The sequence below is a fragment of the Crotalus tigris genome, unplaced genomic scaffold (assembly GCF_016545835.1).
Source record: "Crotalus tigris isolate CLP2741 ecotype Arizona unplaced genomic scaffold, ASM1654583v1 scf7180000017987.690289119674:8195010, whole genome shotgun sequence".
Lineage (NCBI taxonomy): Eukaryota > Metazoa > Chordata > Lepidosauria > Squamata > Viperidae > Crotalus > Crotalus tigris.
The window spans coordinates 4293045-4307988 of NW_024096758.1; the positions used below are offsets into that span (position 1 = coordinate 4293045).

Sequence of the window (14944 nt, forward strand, 5' to 3'; positions counted from 1 at the left end):
TACACACAGCGGTGGAGGCCTAAAGGGAAAACATTTTATAAAACCCAGCTGAAGGCCTAGGACTGAGACAACATACCTCCCTGGATTCCGGTCTGCAGATGGTTGATTCTGTTCCTTTGAGAATAGAATCTTCTATCACTAGCACTTGCCTTTTTGGGGGGGAGGTGCAGTCTGAGATTCTTTTCTGTTTATCTCAGGTGTGTTTGTTGATGTGACTTTTTTAGGGATATTTGGTGTTGTTTCTTTGCTAGGTGTCTGTTTTCTTTGAGGGAGAGGTTGTAGATCTGTGTATTTCCATTTAGGGGGAGAAATCAATTGCTCAGTTTTAATGGGGCTGCTTCTGGTTGGGTTAGATCGGGTAGTAAGAGTTTGTTAGATGTATGCTGCTTCTTCCTTTGATTGTTGTTTGAGACAATACTGCTTCACAATTCTTAATTTTAATTATTCTTATTCAGCTGAAAATAACAAGAGATATCTGAGCCAACCCAGTTTCTATGATATTAATTTCTCACCAGATCAAGAATTTTAACTGCCTAAAGGAAAGGGGATTCTATTTCTTACTCCAGCATCCAACAACTTAACTATTATAGTAGAGGCATTATAATCAGATATCGTGGGATTGTTGCTGCTGTCTGAGCTTGGTTGTTTGCTTGCATATGTTTCATTACCTAACTAGATAATATCATCAAATTGCCTATTTAGGTGATGAAACATCTGCAAGCAAGCAATCAATAAAGCTCAGATATCTCATTTCATGATGAAATTGATGGCTTCTATTTAGACTAGCACTGATGATTTCACCTAGTTTGGGTAATGAAACGTCTGCAAGAAAACAGGCACCAAGGACACCCCCATCCTCCCGAAATTGCTTGCTTCCATCCTTTTTCTCTTATAAGATGGATACTGAAGAAGTAGGGTAGAAAGAACACTGTACTCATACTTTTGAACTTTGGTCTTGAAGAAGACTTCTGAAAATACCATGCACAGCCAACAAAACAAAAGATGGATTGTAGTTCTTACACAAGGTGCAAATGACCCAAACTCAAATTATCATATTTTGAACACACCACGAAAATTCTGTTTCCTTACCAAGTCCTGAAAAGATGGAAGGAAAAATGAACAAGAAGATAACTAGCAACAAGGTGGATAGACTTAATTACAATCAGTAACCAAGCTAAACAGAATTTTTCACAGACTTCTAACATGTATCTAGGCATGGCTTCATAACACCTCTTTTTCTCACGGTCAAGATCCAAAGAAGCAATAAGGTCCCTGAGACTAAAAAGTATTTGGTGGGCAGGCTGCATGGAGAAAAATGGAATGGAAATATTGTAGAAACTGATTATACTTCTACTTTGATTTGGAACATGAGTAGCATAGGAGTAGCTTATGATCTGTTCCACATCTTTGTTCTTCTACCTCCTTGTACCAAAAATATAGTTGATTGATTTCTTTGTGAATCATCTATTGATGTCCATGTATGTCGATGTAGTTTTAGTTGTTTGAGAAATTGTCAGCAATTTAGGAATCATTAGATTGGCAGAAGCTGGTAAATTACTTTCCTCTTCCTTTGTTTCCTAGACTGTACAGTTCAATTATATTTTCTTCCTTAATATTTGTAACTTTGGCATTCCATAAGCAGGATATTTTGTTAAATCAATTTCAGATTAAACTTGATCATAAAACTGGTAAATCTCCTATCCCTTTCCAGAGATAATCCTGGATAACTTATCATATTAAAGGGTTATTCCCCAAATCTAACTGACAGTAATTGGTCATTGTTTGCATTGTACCTATGTGCTGTGTTTGCTTCCTGATATGAAAGCAATGCTGTTCTTTGTTTTTGTATCCAGAACAATCAACACTATGATTGTTTTTGATCTAATTTCAAGATATTTCATCACTTTCCCATGTTCATACTTCTTATATTCCATGGTCCCACTTACCATTCTGCCTTTGTAGATTTTCCTGCATGGTAATGTCAGCATCAAGAAGTGTGGAAAACTTAAATATAGCCACATCATAAACATCATCAGAATTCTGAGAAATCTCCAGCTTTTCCTCAGTTACATGTGGAGTGCCAATCAGATTCAGGGGTTCATAATTGGCACTACAGTATATTATTCTTTATTAGGGTGGGTGGTAAAAATTATTTGCTATTGCCTTCCCCAGCACTGTTTTTGCAATTGTGTCTTAATTGTGATCATGTGCCATCAACATCGTCCTATACGGCTGCTGCCTGATGTGGGTGCCCACTTGTTTAGTTGGATGACTCCAGTAGGAGTATACACTCTTGGCATAAACTCCCAGACTGCTTCATTCATCCCTTCCAGGAACGTACCACCACCTACTATCACCCTGGAGTAATTATGTGTGTATGCATGTGTGTGTTAAGCTCCATTGTCTACCATCCAGAAACTGCTTTATGCGAACTCACAACCCAAATGTATTGAACTCATAGATAGTCCCTTGAACATAGCCCTCCTTATTTGTCTGGAAGCAATCCTTATTCATCAGAGAGAAAAGCAAAACAAACAAAATCATAATTTGGAAGCTTGATTGACAATTTGGAGTGGTTTTGATGTGAGTTAACTATGTGGGTGCTTAGCCAAATTTTAAATGTTGCTATAGGACAAGCAGCTACATGAACATTAGCAGGCGGTCACATCTGCTCCATTGAGTTGTGACTAATAACAATATTCAATTCTGAGAAAGACCAACCTAATTATGACCTATAACATGGCCCTTCTCATTATTATTCAATCAGAATAGATTACTGCCGGTACTCTATCTTCCCTGTCATTGATCTTATGGAATTGACACAACCATCATGTTACTAGAGATGGTCTATATCCCTCTGTTGTGAAATTAAAAGGTATTTACAAACAGTTGTGCTCTGAGCAGTAAAATACAGTTATCTAGTTTTATGAAACCTGGCCCTGAAGGGTAGTTGTCATGTGCAAAGAGCATTAGTGAATGCTTCTCCAAAAATGTTTGTAAAGAGAGAATATGTAGAGGCTTCTCACTTCCATAGAACAACCTGTTGCTTGATTCTGGAGAAATGTGAGGTGATGTGAATGCAGATGTCCTACTTGTAAGCTGGCTGGAAGAATTTTCTAAGGCTTTCAGCTGATCCTCTATTCTCTTGGCTTCCTTTATAGTACAGTGCTGTGGACAACAACCCTCTTTCCCTGTATGTCATGCATCCATTTTGGAACACTATAGTTAAGGTGAGTAAACCTATTGTCTGCCCTGTTTGTGCATGCTTTCTGTGCTATACTTGGGCTTTGTTTAACTCTCTGTAAGTAGAAAAAAATTATGACTCATTTAATATTACTACAACCCCTTCCTTTTCTCTGTGACTAACCCAGGAGATTCCCTTCTTCAGAAAACTTGATCATTTGGATATGCAGTCATCTTGTGGACTGGATTTTATGTTCTGCTGCTATAGAACAATAAGGAAAAAAAAGCTTATGTCAAATGAATAGTTATTTTCCTCTTGTTTATTTATCCTTGATGAAAATTACTGTGTCCATTAATATGAACTTGCTGTGTGTTTTTTTTACTTGCTTTCTCCTAGATTTTTCCTAAGTGGCTGGCCCCAAATTTGATAACATTTTCTGGTTTCCTGCTACTTGTCTTCAACTTCTTTCTCATGGCATACTTTGACCCTGATTTTTATGCTTCTGGTAAGACTTTCATGTTTCATTCAATTTTTAAATTGTGTGTGCCTTTATAATCACAAGAATGTCAAGAATTATGAAAAATATATTCTCGATATTGATATCTGTTTGATTTTGGCCTTGCTTGATATTCAGACTGACTCAGTTTTACTTAGCTATAGCCAGGCCACATAGATTTATTCAATAAACGATGCGTAAAATAATCCGGTTTAACTTGAACTGAGCCCTTGTATTGCTAGAACCTTGCCTACTTAGTCTTGCTATGGTGTTCTTAGGTTTTCCAATTTCTCGGTTTATTTTTTACAGGCTTTTAAAAATATGTGTGCTGTCCTTCAAAACAAGGTGTATATCTAGCTGCTTGCAGGACATTGAAATCATAAAAGTGTATAGAGATTTTAAATGAAAAGTAAAATGTAAGTCACAATTAAAATGCATTATAAATATAAAACAGTAACAGCAATTAGTACATCAATTGATTAAAGTACCTGAGAGAATGAAAATACAGATACAGGTAGTACTTGGTTTATGAATGGTTGCTTAGTTCAAAGTTCTGACAGACCTACTTTGGGGGACTTACAAGCCAGATTCGATATTCTGATAGCCAGCCTCTCTCTCTCTCTCTCTCTCTCTCTCTCTCTCTCTCTCTCTCTCTCCCTCCCTCCCCCTCCCTCCCCCCCCTCTCTCTCTCTCTCACACACACACACACACACCAAGGTCACATGATTGTGCTTTGGGCGCTTGACAATTGGACTGCATTTACAGCCATTTGCATTGTCCCGTGGACCACATTTTACAACAGTTTTGCCGAAAACCAGAATAATGACTGTTTTTGCCAAAACAGCACTCACTGCAAATCATTGGTTCACTTAACAACAACAGGGGACATTATTATCCTGGGAGAATATCCTCTTTGAAGAAGATCTTAAAATACGATTGGTAATTACAGGAAGAAATATTCCTTCATATATTGTGATGCCAAACCATGAAGGACTTTACAGGTAGTCCTTAGTCCTCACTTAATGAACGACAATTGAGATTGTTTGTTGAGCGAAGCAGTTGTTAAGCAAGATGTCATGTGACTGAGACCCCCATGACTGCTTTGCTCAGTGATCACAATCCTGGCACTCCCTGTTGTGGTTGTTAAGTGGACAATAAGGAATGTGCCTGAGGGGTGGGCAGGGAATCTGGGAGCCTCTGTTCAAAAGCTGAAAATCTCCCCTGCCAAAATTCAAGCAGGATTTACAGCCCCTGAATGAAGAGACACTCACATGCAGCTGCACCAGGCCTCCTTCCCCACCCACCTGAGGCATCCCACACTCCTTATCTTCTGTGCTGCCTCTCTGCTCAAGAGTTGAAAATCCTGCTTGCATTTTGGCTCACTCTCATCTCTAGGAATTAGCTGAAAGAGCTGCTTGCCAAAGGATGTCAGCTTTCTTCCATGCATGGAAGGGAACTCCTTCCCCAGGATCAGGAAGCAGAGCATAAATCATCAGGAAATGAGTTTCATTTTTTTCTACCTCACTAAAGGGAATGCTTTTTGCAGCATGCAGGAATAGCTCAGATCCTCAGAATCTGAACTCCATTCCTTCACTCCACTAAAGGAGTTCAGCCCCCCTTAGCAGGCGGCTTTTTCAACCAACCTCCAGAGATGAGAGGGAAATACAGCAAAGAAGGTTGCAAATGGCAACAGTTGTAAATGCAGACAGGTTGCCAGTCACCCAGATTGCAATCACATGACTGCAGGGGATAGCACAGTACTTTACGACAGCTGGAAGTCCAAGGGCATCATAACTGTAAACATTGTTAAACAACCAGTTGGTAAGCCAGCTACCTGTTTAGTGCCTGATAACACAGGTGCTTTTACCTGGCTTCACAAATTATTTTATTTTATTTATATACCGTCCCTCTCACTGTTTGACGCAGCAGCTGGGAATTGGTCGAGGTTGCATAAATCTGGATAGTAATATCCATTTAATCTGGAGGCTAATACAATTATAATCATACAAAAATAAGCAATACATGAAAACGTTCATAATAAAAAAGAGAAAATATATCGAGCACAATTTACTCATGGCTTGACACTCAGTGTAATGTCCATAACTCCCCCAAACTCCTTTGGAAGAACTCTATTGTAACAACCTTCCAAAAGATGAGGCTAATTTAATCTACATGGGAAGTCTGCTCCAAAATTTGGAGCTGTGTCCAAGAGCTAGTGTTTCCTGCATTTGGCCTACATCATCTCACCAAAATGAGGGATTACCCACAGCTTCTCTTGAGAGGAATTATTTAGACAGATTGAATCTGGTTGGGGAAGGCAGTTGTGGCTGAGGGTAGACTTGAATTTGGGTTTCCCTCATTCTGGGTCAACCTTAACAGCTACACTCTTTTTCATAACCACCTAATTCTAGACTGTATTAAGAAATCTAAGGTTTTTTTACAATAACAATCTTTAGTGCTTAATGAACAATTTGTTGTCTGGGTTCATATACTTAAAAACAACCAATAATTAATTTCTATAATTAATACGTTAGTTGATAATATATTTCCTTATAATAATATATTAAAAAAGAAATCTTAAGTTTTTTGTTTCATCAACCCACAGACTTAGTGCAACATACAATAGAACAGCAATAAAAGAAAAATGCATTAAGAGGTAATAGTCAAAACAGTATTAAGAAAACACCCTTTGTGATGCATGCCATAAAAACCAATAAACTTAAATTTAGTAGTGCAGAATTGTTTTAACTGCCTTACAGAACACTGGATTGTGCTAGATTATACCAATGAACTTCCCATTTTTTATTGATAATGATGTTAGAAATAATTTCAGATGTTGTACTGAATCAAAAGTCATTAGTCTGCTGGAACTACTCTGTAATGAAAAGTGAAAGGAAATAATGGGATGCAGAAAGTTATGTATGGTGTTGCAAAAATGCATGTCTAATTTTCCTCCATTATTCTAGGAGTCCAAAGAAACTAAATGATTAAAAGTTCACAAAATATTCCTTTAAATAAGATGTGGGATTCTTCATCATCAGGTAGAGGGATAATGTTTACCAATTTGCGAAGGGAAATTGAACAAAGTTCTAATTAGCTACCAAATAGGATACAATAGCTGTCTTTTGCCTCTAGCAAATCCTTAAATATCAGTTTCTAATTAATCCTCAGGTTTATTTGATAGGCTGCTCAGAAAGTTGGCTGTCAAGGAGAATAGGATACTGATTTTAATAAACTTTTGCTTCCATTGTGCAATCTTGTTTTTAGTAAAGAAATTAGAGCAACCCAAAATTGTATGGCTTTGACTTTGACTCATAGAAGAAAGCATGAATGGCTGGTTGGAAACTGATTAGCAGCAGTCCATATTGCAACTTCTTGCTGAAGCTCTTTTGTGTCTTATTTAATTGTAATGCTTAATTCGACTGACTATTTTTAGGCTTAGCCACAATCCATTTACTGTCCAAGAGTAACATTTAAGTTTTAATTAAGGTTAATCGGCAACATGTCCTAAATCTGACTCAGTGGAATACGTTGTTTGATCTCTCTTTCTCTACGAGGATTATCCTTAGTGAAATTATACAAAGATGCTTTTGGGTTCTTGTTATTTTGAAATAGAGAATTTTGTTTTTCCATCATTGAATGTGGGTGAGACATTAAGATTAAGATCTCAGCAAATAGTATAGCAGCTGCCCTCTGTGTTTGCAAAGCAAGGATCTTCGTGAGGGCAGACAAATCTCTTGTTGTTTAGTTCTTTCACTGCTGTTTACTGCCCAGCTAATAATCAATATGACAATAGTTTTATAATGGTGCTGCTTCCTGGATCTATTTTTCCAAACTGAAAGCACAAACTCAGTTCAGATCAAGATCAAAATATATATTTTTCTCTCCCTAAAGGTATTTTTCTTGAAAAACGTCTCACAAAATTTTGACCCAAATGGGATTTGAAATTTATGCAGAGCTAGCTAATAATGCATTAATATTAAACATAAGCCTGAATGAAAATTGGCAGAAATATAGGAAATGAAAATCAGCTATGTGAAAGTACAGAGTAAGGATTTAAATTCTTGCCAAGAGTATGTGAGACTTCATTAATACAGAAAGTCTTTGTTTTACCTTGCATTTCACTGGTCAACTCTCCTTCAAGGTTGTTTTGTATTGTGTTGTGTTGTGAGGTAACAAATAAATTGAATAAATAAAACAAGTCAAGCTAAATTTCCAAATATCCATGGCGTTTGTTATCAATAAGAGGGAAAATAGTTGTCATTGCCTTCTTCCTGTGTTTATATTTTTGGACTTTACAATCTAGGCTGTGAGTCCAGAATTACCTGGTAAAAAGTATCATCCTACTAACTTTTCAAGGTCAGCTGGATGTTTTGCTTCTCATTGATATACAATTTATTACCTCAGATTATATCAAAATTGTGTTATAACAAGTAATTATAGAAATTATAGTAGTAGTAGCTGTGGTGGCACAGTGATTAGAATGCAGTATTACAGGCTAATTCTGCCCACTGCCAAGAGTTCAATCCTGACCACCTCAAGGTTGACAGCCTTCCATCCTTCCATCTTTCCAAGGTTGGTAAAATGAGGGTCCAGATTGTTGGGGGCAATATGCTGACTCTATAAACCGGTTAGAGAAGGCTGTAAAACACTATGGAGTAATATATAAGTCTAGGTCAGAGGTCGGCAACCTGTGGCTCTAGAGCTACATGCGGCTCTTTCAGCCTTCTCCTGCGGCTCCAGGCTCCTGTCCTCCGCCATTTGCAGAGAGAGAGAGACAGAGAAAGGCACTTGCGCTTCTCTCTCTCTCTCTCTCTCTCTCTCTCTCACTCACACACACACACACACACACACACACACGGACTTGCCCCCTCACAGGGCTCCTGCTTGGCCCTGCGCCCAAGCGCCCTGCCCCCTGGGAGAAGTGCAGCCAGGAAGTCCTTTTTCTGTGCTGGACCCATCCAAGGCGCACATGGCCAGGGAGCTGCACAAGGCAGCCTCAGGATCCCCCCTGGGAGCAGCCTGTCAGAGCCTCTGCTAAGTGGGCCAGCCCTCCCAGAAGCCGTGGCCCCAGGAAAGGGGTCTGCCCTGTTTAGGGTCGGGGGCTCCCTTCGGAGTTGCCCCCGAAGTCTTGTGCTTCCCTTGAAGCCTACTGGGAGATGGGAGGGGAGGCGGCGGCAGCTGTTCTCTCAAGGGACCCCCGCCCGGGAAAGGGAGGTAAGCAACGAGTGCCGGATGCCCGCGGGGGAAGCTTGCTCTGTCCTTCCTTTCAGGCACTGTTTCTGAAAAGAGGGGGGACCCAATTGGAGCAGGAGGACCCCTCCCCAACCTATCCCCACAACACCTGCCGGGCTTCCCGGGAAGCCTGGCTTGGGGCTGAGGGGGGAGGAAGCTGGGCACTGTAGGAGCCCCAGAGCCGGAGGGAAGAAGGGCCACCTGGAAGGATCGGCGCATGTTGGGGGTCCTCTCCTTGGGGCAGGGGATCCTGGGAGCCCGGCTCCCCTCATAGCCCGGTGCTGGGTTCCCCCCCTGGGTTTTGCAGGGGGGGCTGCGGTGGGGTCCCCAGATCAGCAGGGCAGGGAATTGGGTCTTCTGTAAGACCCTGGGGTGTCTCTTCCTGATTCTGCTCAGCTCTGGGTCTTTGTTCCGAAGGGAGCCTGGCTGAGCAGCTTTGGGGATCTTCCAAGGGGGGCTGGCTGTGCCGCTCACTGGTCAGAGCTGGAGGGTCAACCCCCGCCGCACCAAGGGGGTCCACAGAGCCCAGCCATGTCCTCAGATGGAGCCCCCGACTCAACCAGGAAGAAAGAGCGAGAAAAGAGCTTTGGGTTCTGTTTCCTCCCCTAGCAAGGAATTTGAATTGTGACAGATGTGAACTGGCCTCAGGGGAGCGATGGACTCCGAGAGAGCTAAACCCCCCCCCAGTTATCCTGAAAGGGAGGGAGGGAGGGAGGGAGAGGAAAGAGAGAGGGAGAGAGAGAGAGAGAGAGAATATGAATATATGTTGTCCTTACTGGACTTTTAGTAAAGAACGTTTAATGAAATACTTTGATTTTTTTAATTAAGAGATGATGCTGTATTTAAAGATCGTAGATAAGCTACTAAAATTGTTTTCACCTGTTGGGATGGAGAAAGGTTTTTTCCCCCCCTCTTTCTCCTGCATAAAAATCTGTTTTCTTTGTAGCAGTTCATTGATTTCATAAATGCAACACACTATAGTTTTTTTTATACATAGGATAAAGGTTAAAAAAAGGATATATGCAGTGTTATCTTCATTTTAGATGTCAAAAGGGTTTTGTGGCTCCCAGTGTTCTCTTTTCTTTGAGAAAGGGGTCCAAGTGGCTCTTTGAGTGTTTAAGGTTGCCGACCCCTGGTCTAGGTGCTATTATCTTGGGTCCTTTCTGTTCAAATTATTTTTAAGAATCAGCACTTTCTGAATAAGCATGTCTCACTTAATAATGAATACAATTTTGATGGAAACCCAGGCTTTATATTTGTTAGTATTGAAATTCGCACCTGAGAGAAAAATTAAAACCAGGATATTTTATAGTAGCTGAAATGCTGTTTTGTTTCCCTAAATATCGAGAAGGGTTATAACCTTTAGAGCAATAATACATAACTTGAGTTCCCTGGATTGAATGCAGCCCTCCCCCCAAGATTTGTATACAGGAATTCACAGAATGTACACCCAAAGATTAATAACTACATCTAACTAAATGGAAATGAAATGAAATCTCATTCTTCTGGCCACACACACTCCTTTTTGAAAGGAAGCTCTACATGTCTTTCAAAGGGCAAGGATAGCCTTATTTATTAATATAAAAATGCAATATAGCATTTTCCAGATGATTTGGATTCCATTTCCTATCTGACTCGTGGACTTCAATTCCCAGAATTCCTGAGCTGTGCTGGCTCAGGAATTCTGGGAGTTGAAGTCCACGAGTCATAAAAGAGCCAAGGTTGCCTACCCCTGGTCTAAGGCATCAGGCGAGTCCCAGGAAGGATACATTTTCTCAAGACGTTTTGATTTGGAGGGGACAGGGGGCATAATTTAGTAAGAAGCACAGCTAATCCCATTATTGAAGCATTTAATTTTCCAATTCAGCCTCAATGCTTTGGAGCCCACTCATTCTAATATCTTTCTTTCAGATTAACTGATCTTGCTGCTGTTGTTTTATCTGCATATTATTTCAACTTGTAATTGTAATTTAAATTTATTGTCAGCCGCCCAGAGTCACAAGTAGTGGGCGGTGTAGAAATGTGATGAATGAATAAATAAAATACTATTTTACACTATAATTATGGCAATAAGAGTGGCATTCCCAATTAGGTGGTAGTTGCTATGAATTCAATGGTAAGTAAAGGTTTGCTGATACAAGCAAGTAATGATGTTAGAATAGGTTTTCCACATCATAGTGTCTCTTTGCCATTGCCGCCTTTTGGGATTTTTTTTTAAACTTCTCATTCTAATTTACAGTCCTAGTATTTCCTGGTAGTCTCTCGCACATGCTTTTTTGAGGTCAGGCAAGACCAACCAGCTGCTGTGACTTATTATTGTCCCGAAACTCTTCTAGAGTTCCAGGTTGGTTAAGCCTGCAATAGAATGAACCTGATCTTAATGACTAAAATGTACTCTTCTTGTTTGAAAAAAATGTTTTCCTAGGAAAAATAATGACTCAGAATTACTTGTCTTTCCTGCAGCACCAGAACAAAAGCATGTTCCAAACAAAGTGTGGGTCATAGTAGGTCTTCTCAATTTTGCGGCTTATACTCTAGGTAAGATCTGTTAATTTTCTGCACACTGTATTTATACAATTAGCAATATATTATTGAGCATTAATATTATTGAAACCAAATTCCCTGAATAAAACAGCTACTTATTATTACACCTACAGGTCTAGTGCAAAATACATATGCAAGCAGATTGTACCTTATGCCTCTTACCATTAATGCTTGTGGCTGAAATATCAGAGGATGTTTTTCCCAAAGAGGAGGAGGGATAGAGAAGCTGCTCTGTTCTTTGTTGCACATTCATATTTCTGAAATAGCTGTTGCTTCTTCATTTTAGTTTTATCAGGGGCAAGAAAGGAGACTCTGGAAGATGCAAGCCCAAAGCCACAAGCAATTTGTTCTAAAGTAATTAGTTTTCTTTTGGAAGCCACATATTCTGATCAGCTTTTACAAAAGGAAATAAGAGTATCTACTAGTAAAGTAAAGTGCAAGTAGTATGTGCATAGGAAAAAATGTATCGGGAATATTAAATGCAGTGATGTAAGGCCTTGAGAATCCTTTAAAAGAGCAGTTATGGATCTGTAGCAATTTTAGGAAAGCAGTAGGATTTACAGCAGAAAAGGGATAATGTTTTAGGGATTCAGTTAACCACAATCTGAAAACCAGATCTTTTTTTTCTGCCTCATATGCACTTTCCACTGTTTTTAACAACAATGGCACTAGCAAATGGGCCTTGGTTTATGAATTGCCAGAGCCTCACCCAGCTTAGTTCTTAAATGTTTTTGCTTTGATTTCTTTCCTTACTGTATTTTTCTTCTAATTTTAATCCCAGCCACTCAATAGAAATGAAAGCTATCAGTTAACCTTCTCTTTCTGTGACATCTCTCTCCTCAGATGGTGTGGATGGGAAACAGGCACGTCGCACCCAATCCAGCTCCCCACTTGGGGAACTCTTTGACCATGGCCTAGACAGCTGGGCTTGCATGTTCTTTGTGGTGACCGTGTACTCCACTTTTGGCCGAGGATCCAATGGTGTCAGCGTTTTTGTCCTCTACCTGCTCCTCTGGGTGGTTTTGTTCTCATTCATCCTTTCCCATTGGGAGAAGTATAATACAGAGATTCTCTTCTTGCCTTGGGGTTACGATATCAGCCAGGTGGTAAGTCAACCAGCCTTTTGCCACAATCATTTCCAAGGGTTGCCTTAATAGTGGTCAGAGATCTGGTGTCATGGATCCGACAGCTACAATGAGCATGGCTGCAGCCATTTTTTCTTCTCATTCTAGGTTGCCATCTGGCTTATTTTGATTCTCTGGGGTTTATATTTGCTTCACTTGCTTATTATTACCACTTTCAGGTTAAAGCCCCATTTATTTTATGTGAGATTTCTTTAGAAGTCTTGAAATAAGATGTGGAAATGTTTAACCCTGGAGTTTTCAAACCTTTTGGTGCCACGACCCTTTGAAACAATACATGAGATTTAGAGTTGAGTGAGAAATAAATACACCACTATGAGTAATGAAAATTATTTAAATTAATTATGTTTGTATGTACATAGAATCAACAGTAGAGCCCTACAGCTTTATAAAATAAAATTTTATTGGAAATAATCCTATTTAAACATTAGTTTAAATAGAAAGTAGAAGCTTGTTCAGTATTACATAATTCCTAAAATATTAATTTTTATTGTTGAGACAACCATTCTAATTTTTTGTTCTACGCATATTTTGGAATGATAGTTATTCCCTGAGTGGGCTATAACCTATATTTTAAGACCCCTAAGTTAACCTAAAAGCAATGGAGAGCTTTAGATAGGCTTGTGTGTGTAATTTACCACTCAGTTCAAGGGCGTGCTAATGCTGTCAGATTTCCCTGTGACAGACTAGAATAGGCTACAAAAAAAATCCTCTCTAAAAGTTGTCTTGAATCAAAAAATTTATCGGAGCCACCATTCTTACAGTTTGGAAACAAAACTAACTGGTGATTTCCACAAAGTCTAAAGCAGGGGTAGTCAACCTTGGCTCTTTTATGACTCGTGGATTTCAATTCCCAGAATTCCTGAGCCAGCTTAGCTGGCTCAGGAATTCTGGGAGTTGAAGTCCACGAGTCATAAAAGAGCCAAGGTTGACTACCCCTGGTCTAAAGGAAGGATATCTTTTTTAATCAGTTTCCATTCATTGCAAGGATGTATAATGGCCATAGTATTTATTCAGACTTTCAGGCTTGTAGGATTTGATTCATATCTAGAGAGTTTGAGAAATTGTAGTTATGAAAGTGAGGTTAGGACTGTGGAGCAACTACTATTTAGAGATGAAATTTAGCAAACTGGTATCCTGATTACTGTTTACTGCTATACTCAGTAATCAATTGGCCTTGAGTAACTCACTTGAACTCAGTTGAAGGTAAACATTGAGAAATGACACAACAATTAAAGCAATTCTATTTGGGCATAATGGAATTGGTCTGTATAAGAAATTTCTGCATTGATTCATTTGGGCTACCAAGGCATGAACTGCAAAAAAAAAAAAAAATGATTCCCAGGTACTTAAAAAAAGATGAAGATGACACTTTTGACTAGCTTCTAAATTGAGCCCTTAATAAAGCAAGAAGCAGATGCACATTTTAAATACTTTGAAAAATTCTAAGGGATAGATGTTTTGGATAAGGCCTTAGCTTTGTGAATGGAAAGTATCTCTCCTCTAAAGTCATGTCTCTTGAGACATATAATTTTAAGAATCAAAGCATGTGTTTCTCTCCATCTGCATGTTTCATAGACAAACCCAGCAACACAGTGGATGAAATTGAGTGCATTTATTGGCAGGCATGAATGCCATAGAACTTGGTAAAAGTAGCTTTGTTTGAAAAACAACTACCAAGTATAGTTGTTTTTATTGGTGTTAGTTGTCCACTCCTCCCGAATGCTGGTGGGCAGGCACTTTCTTTCCACTCTTCTGGGATGCCCCACTGAACACTTTCTGAACAATCACTCACCACGTTGGAACCTTAAAAGAGCCCTTTGCCCTCTTACGTTTGCTGCCTACAGGTTTTATTGACTTGGACTTAAATACTTGCATGGCTGAGCAGAGGGGACCTTGATTTTTTTCCCCCACACTAAAATCTGATTCCTTATCCTCCATATACAGTCTCACTCATGAATTTAGGAAGAGAAATTACATTTGAAACCTATTAACAAAAATCCAAAATCTCATAACTGTAAATGGAGAATTTTGGATGAAAAGTTTTTGCCTGTCCTCCTTTCTGTGTGTGATTTCAGGATTCAGCTGAATTAGTTTGTATATATCTTTCACGCTATTAAACTTTCTACACTTACGCTGTTAGCCTATAGAATTTATTTCCAGATTTTTTTTTTTTAAAAAAAAAGACTATTGGGGCAGTCCAACTTTCCCTTCTTTTTCCATAAAATTTACTGGTCTCTGGATACCCGCAGTACACCATCCTTCTATAAAATGCAAATGACGAGAAAGGACTACGAGAATCATCTTGTCCAACTCTCTCTGCAGTCTACAGCAAAATCATTC

The 14944-nt window shown here is 39.3% G+C and overlaps 1 protein-coding gene across 2 annotated transcripts in view; it reads left to right on the top strand.

Annotated features, from left to right (window-relative positions):
* Positions 1-14944, top strand: part of SELENOI (selenoprotein I) — a 53212-nt gene that overhangs the window by 24849 nt on the left and 13419 nt on the right. For both annotated transcript variants that reach the window (XM_039346042.1, XM_039346041.1), the window contains exons 2-5: positions 3162-3230; positions 3581-3689; positions 11379-11453; positions 12303-12565. In XM_039346042.1, the coding sequence (XP_039201976.1) occupies positions 3162-3230; positions 3581-3689; positions 11379-11453; positions 12303-12565 (516 nt within the window). The remainder of the gene's footprint in view (positions 1-3161; positions 3231-3580; positions 3690-11378; positions 11454-12302; positions 12566-14944) is intronic.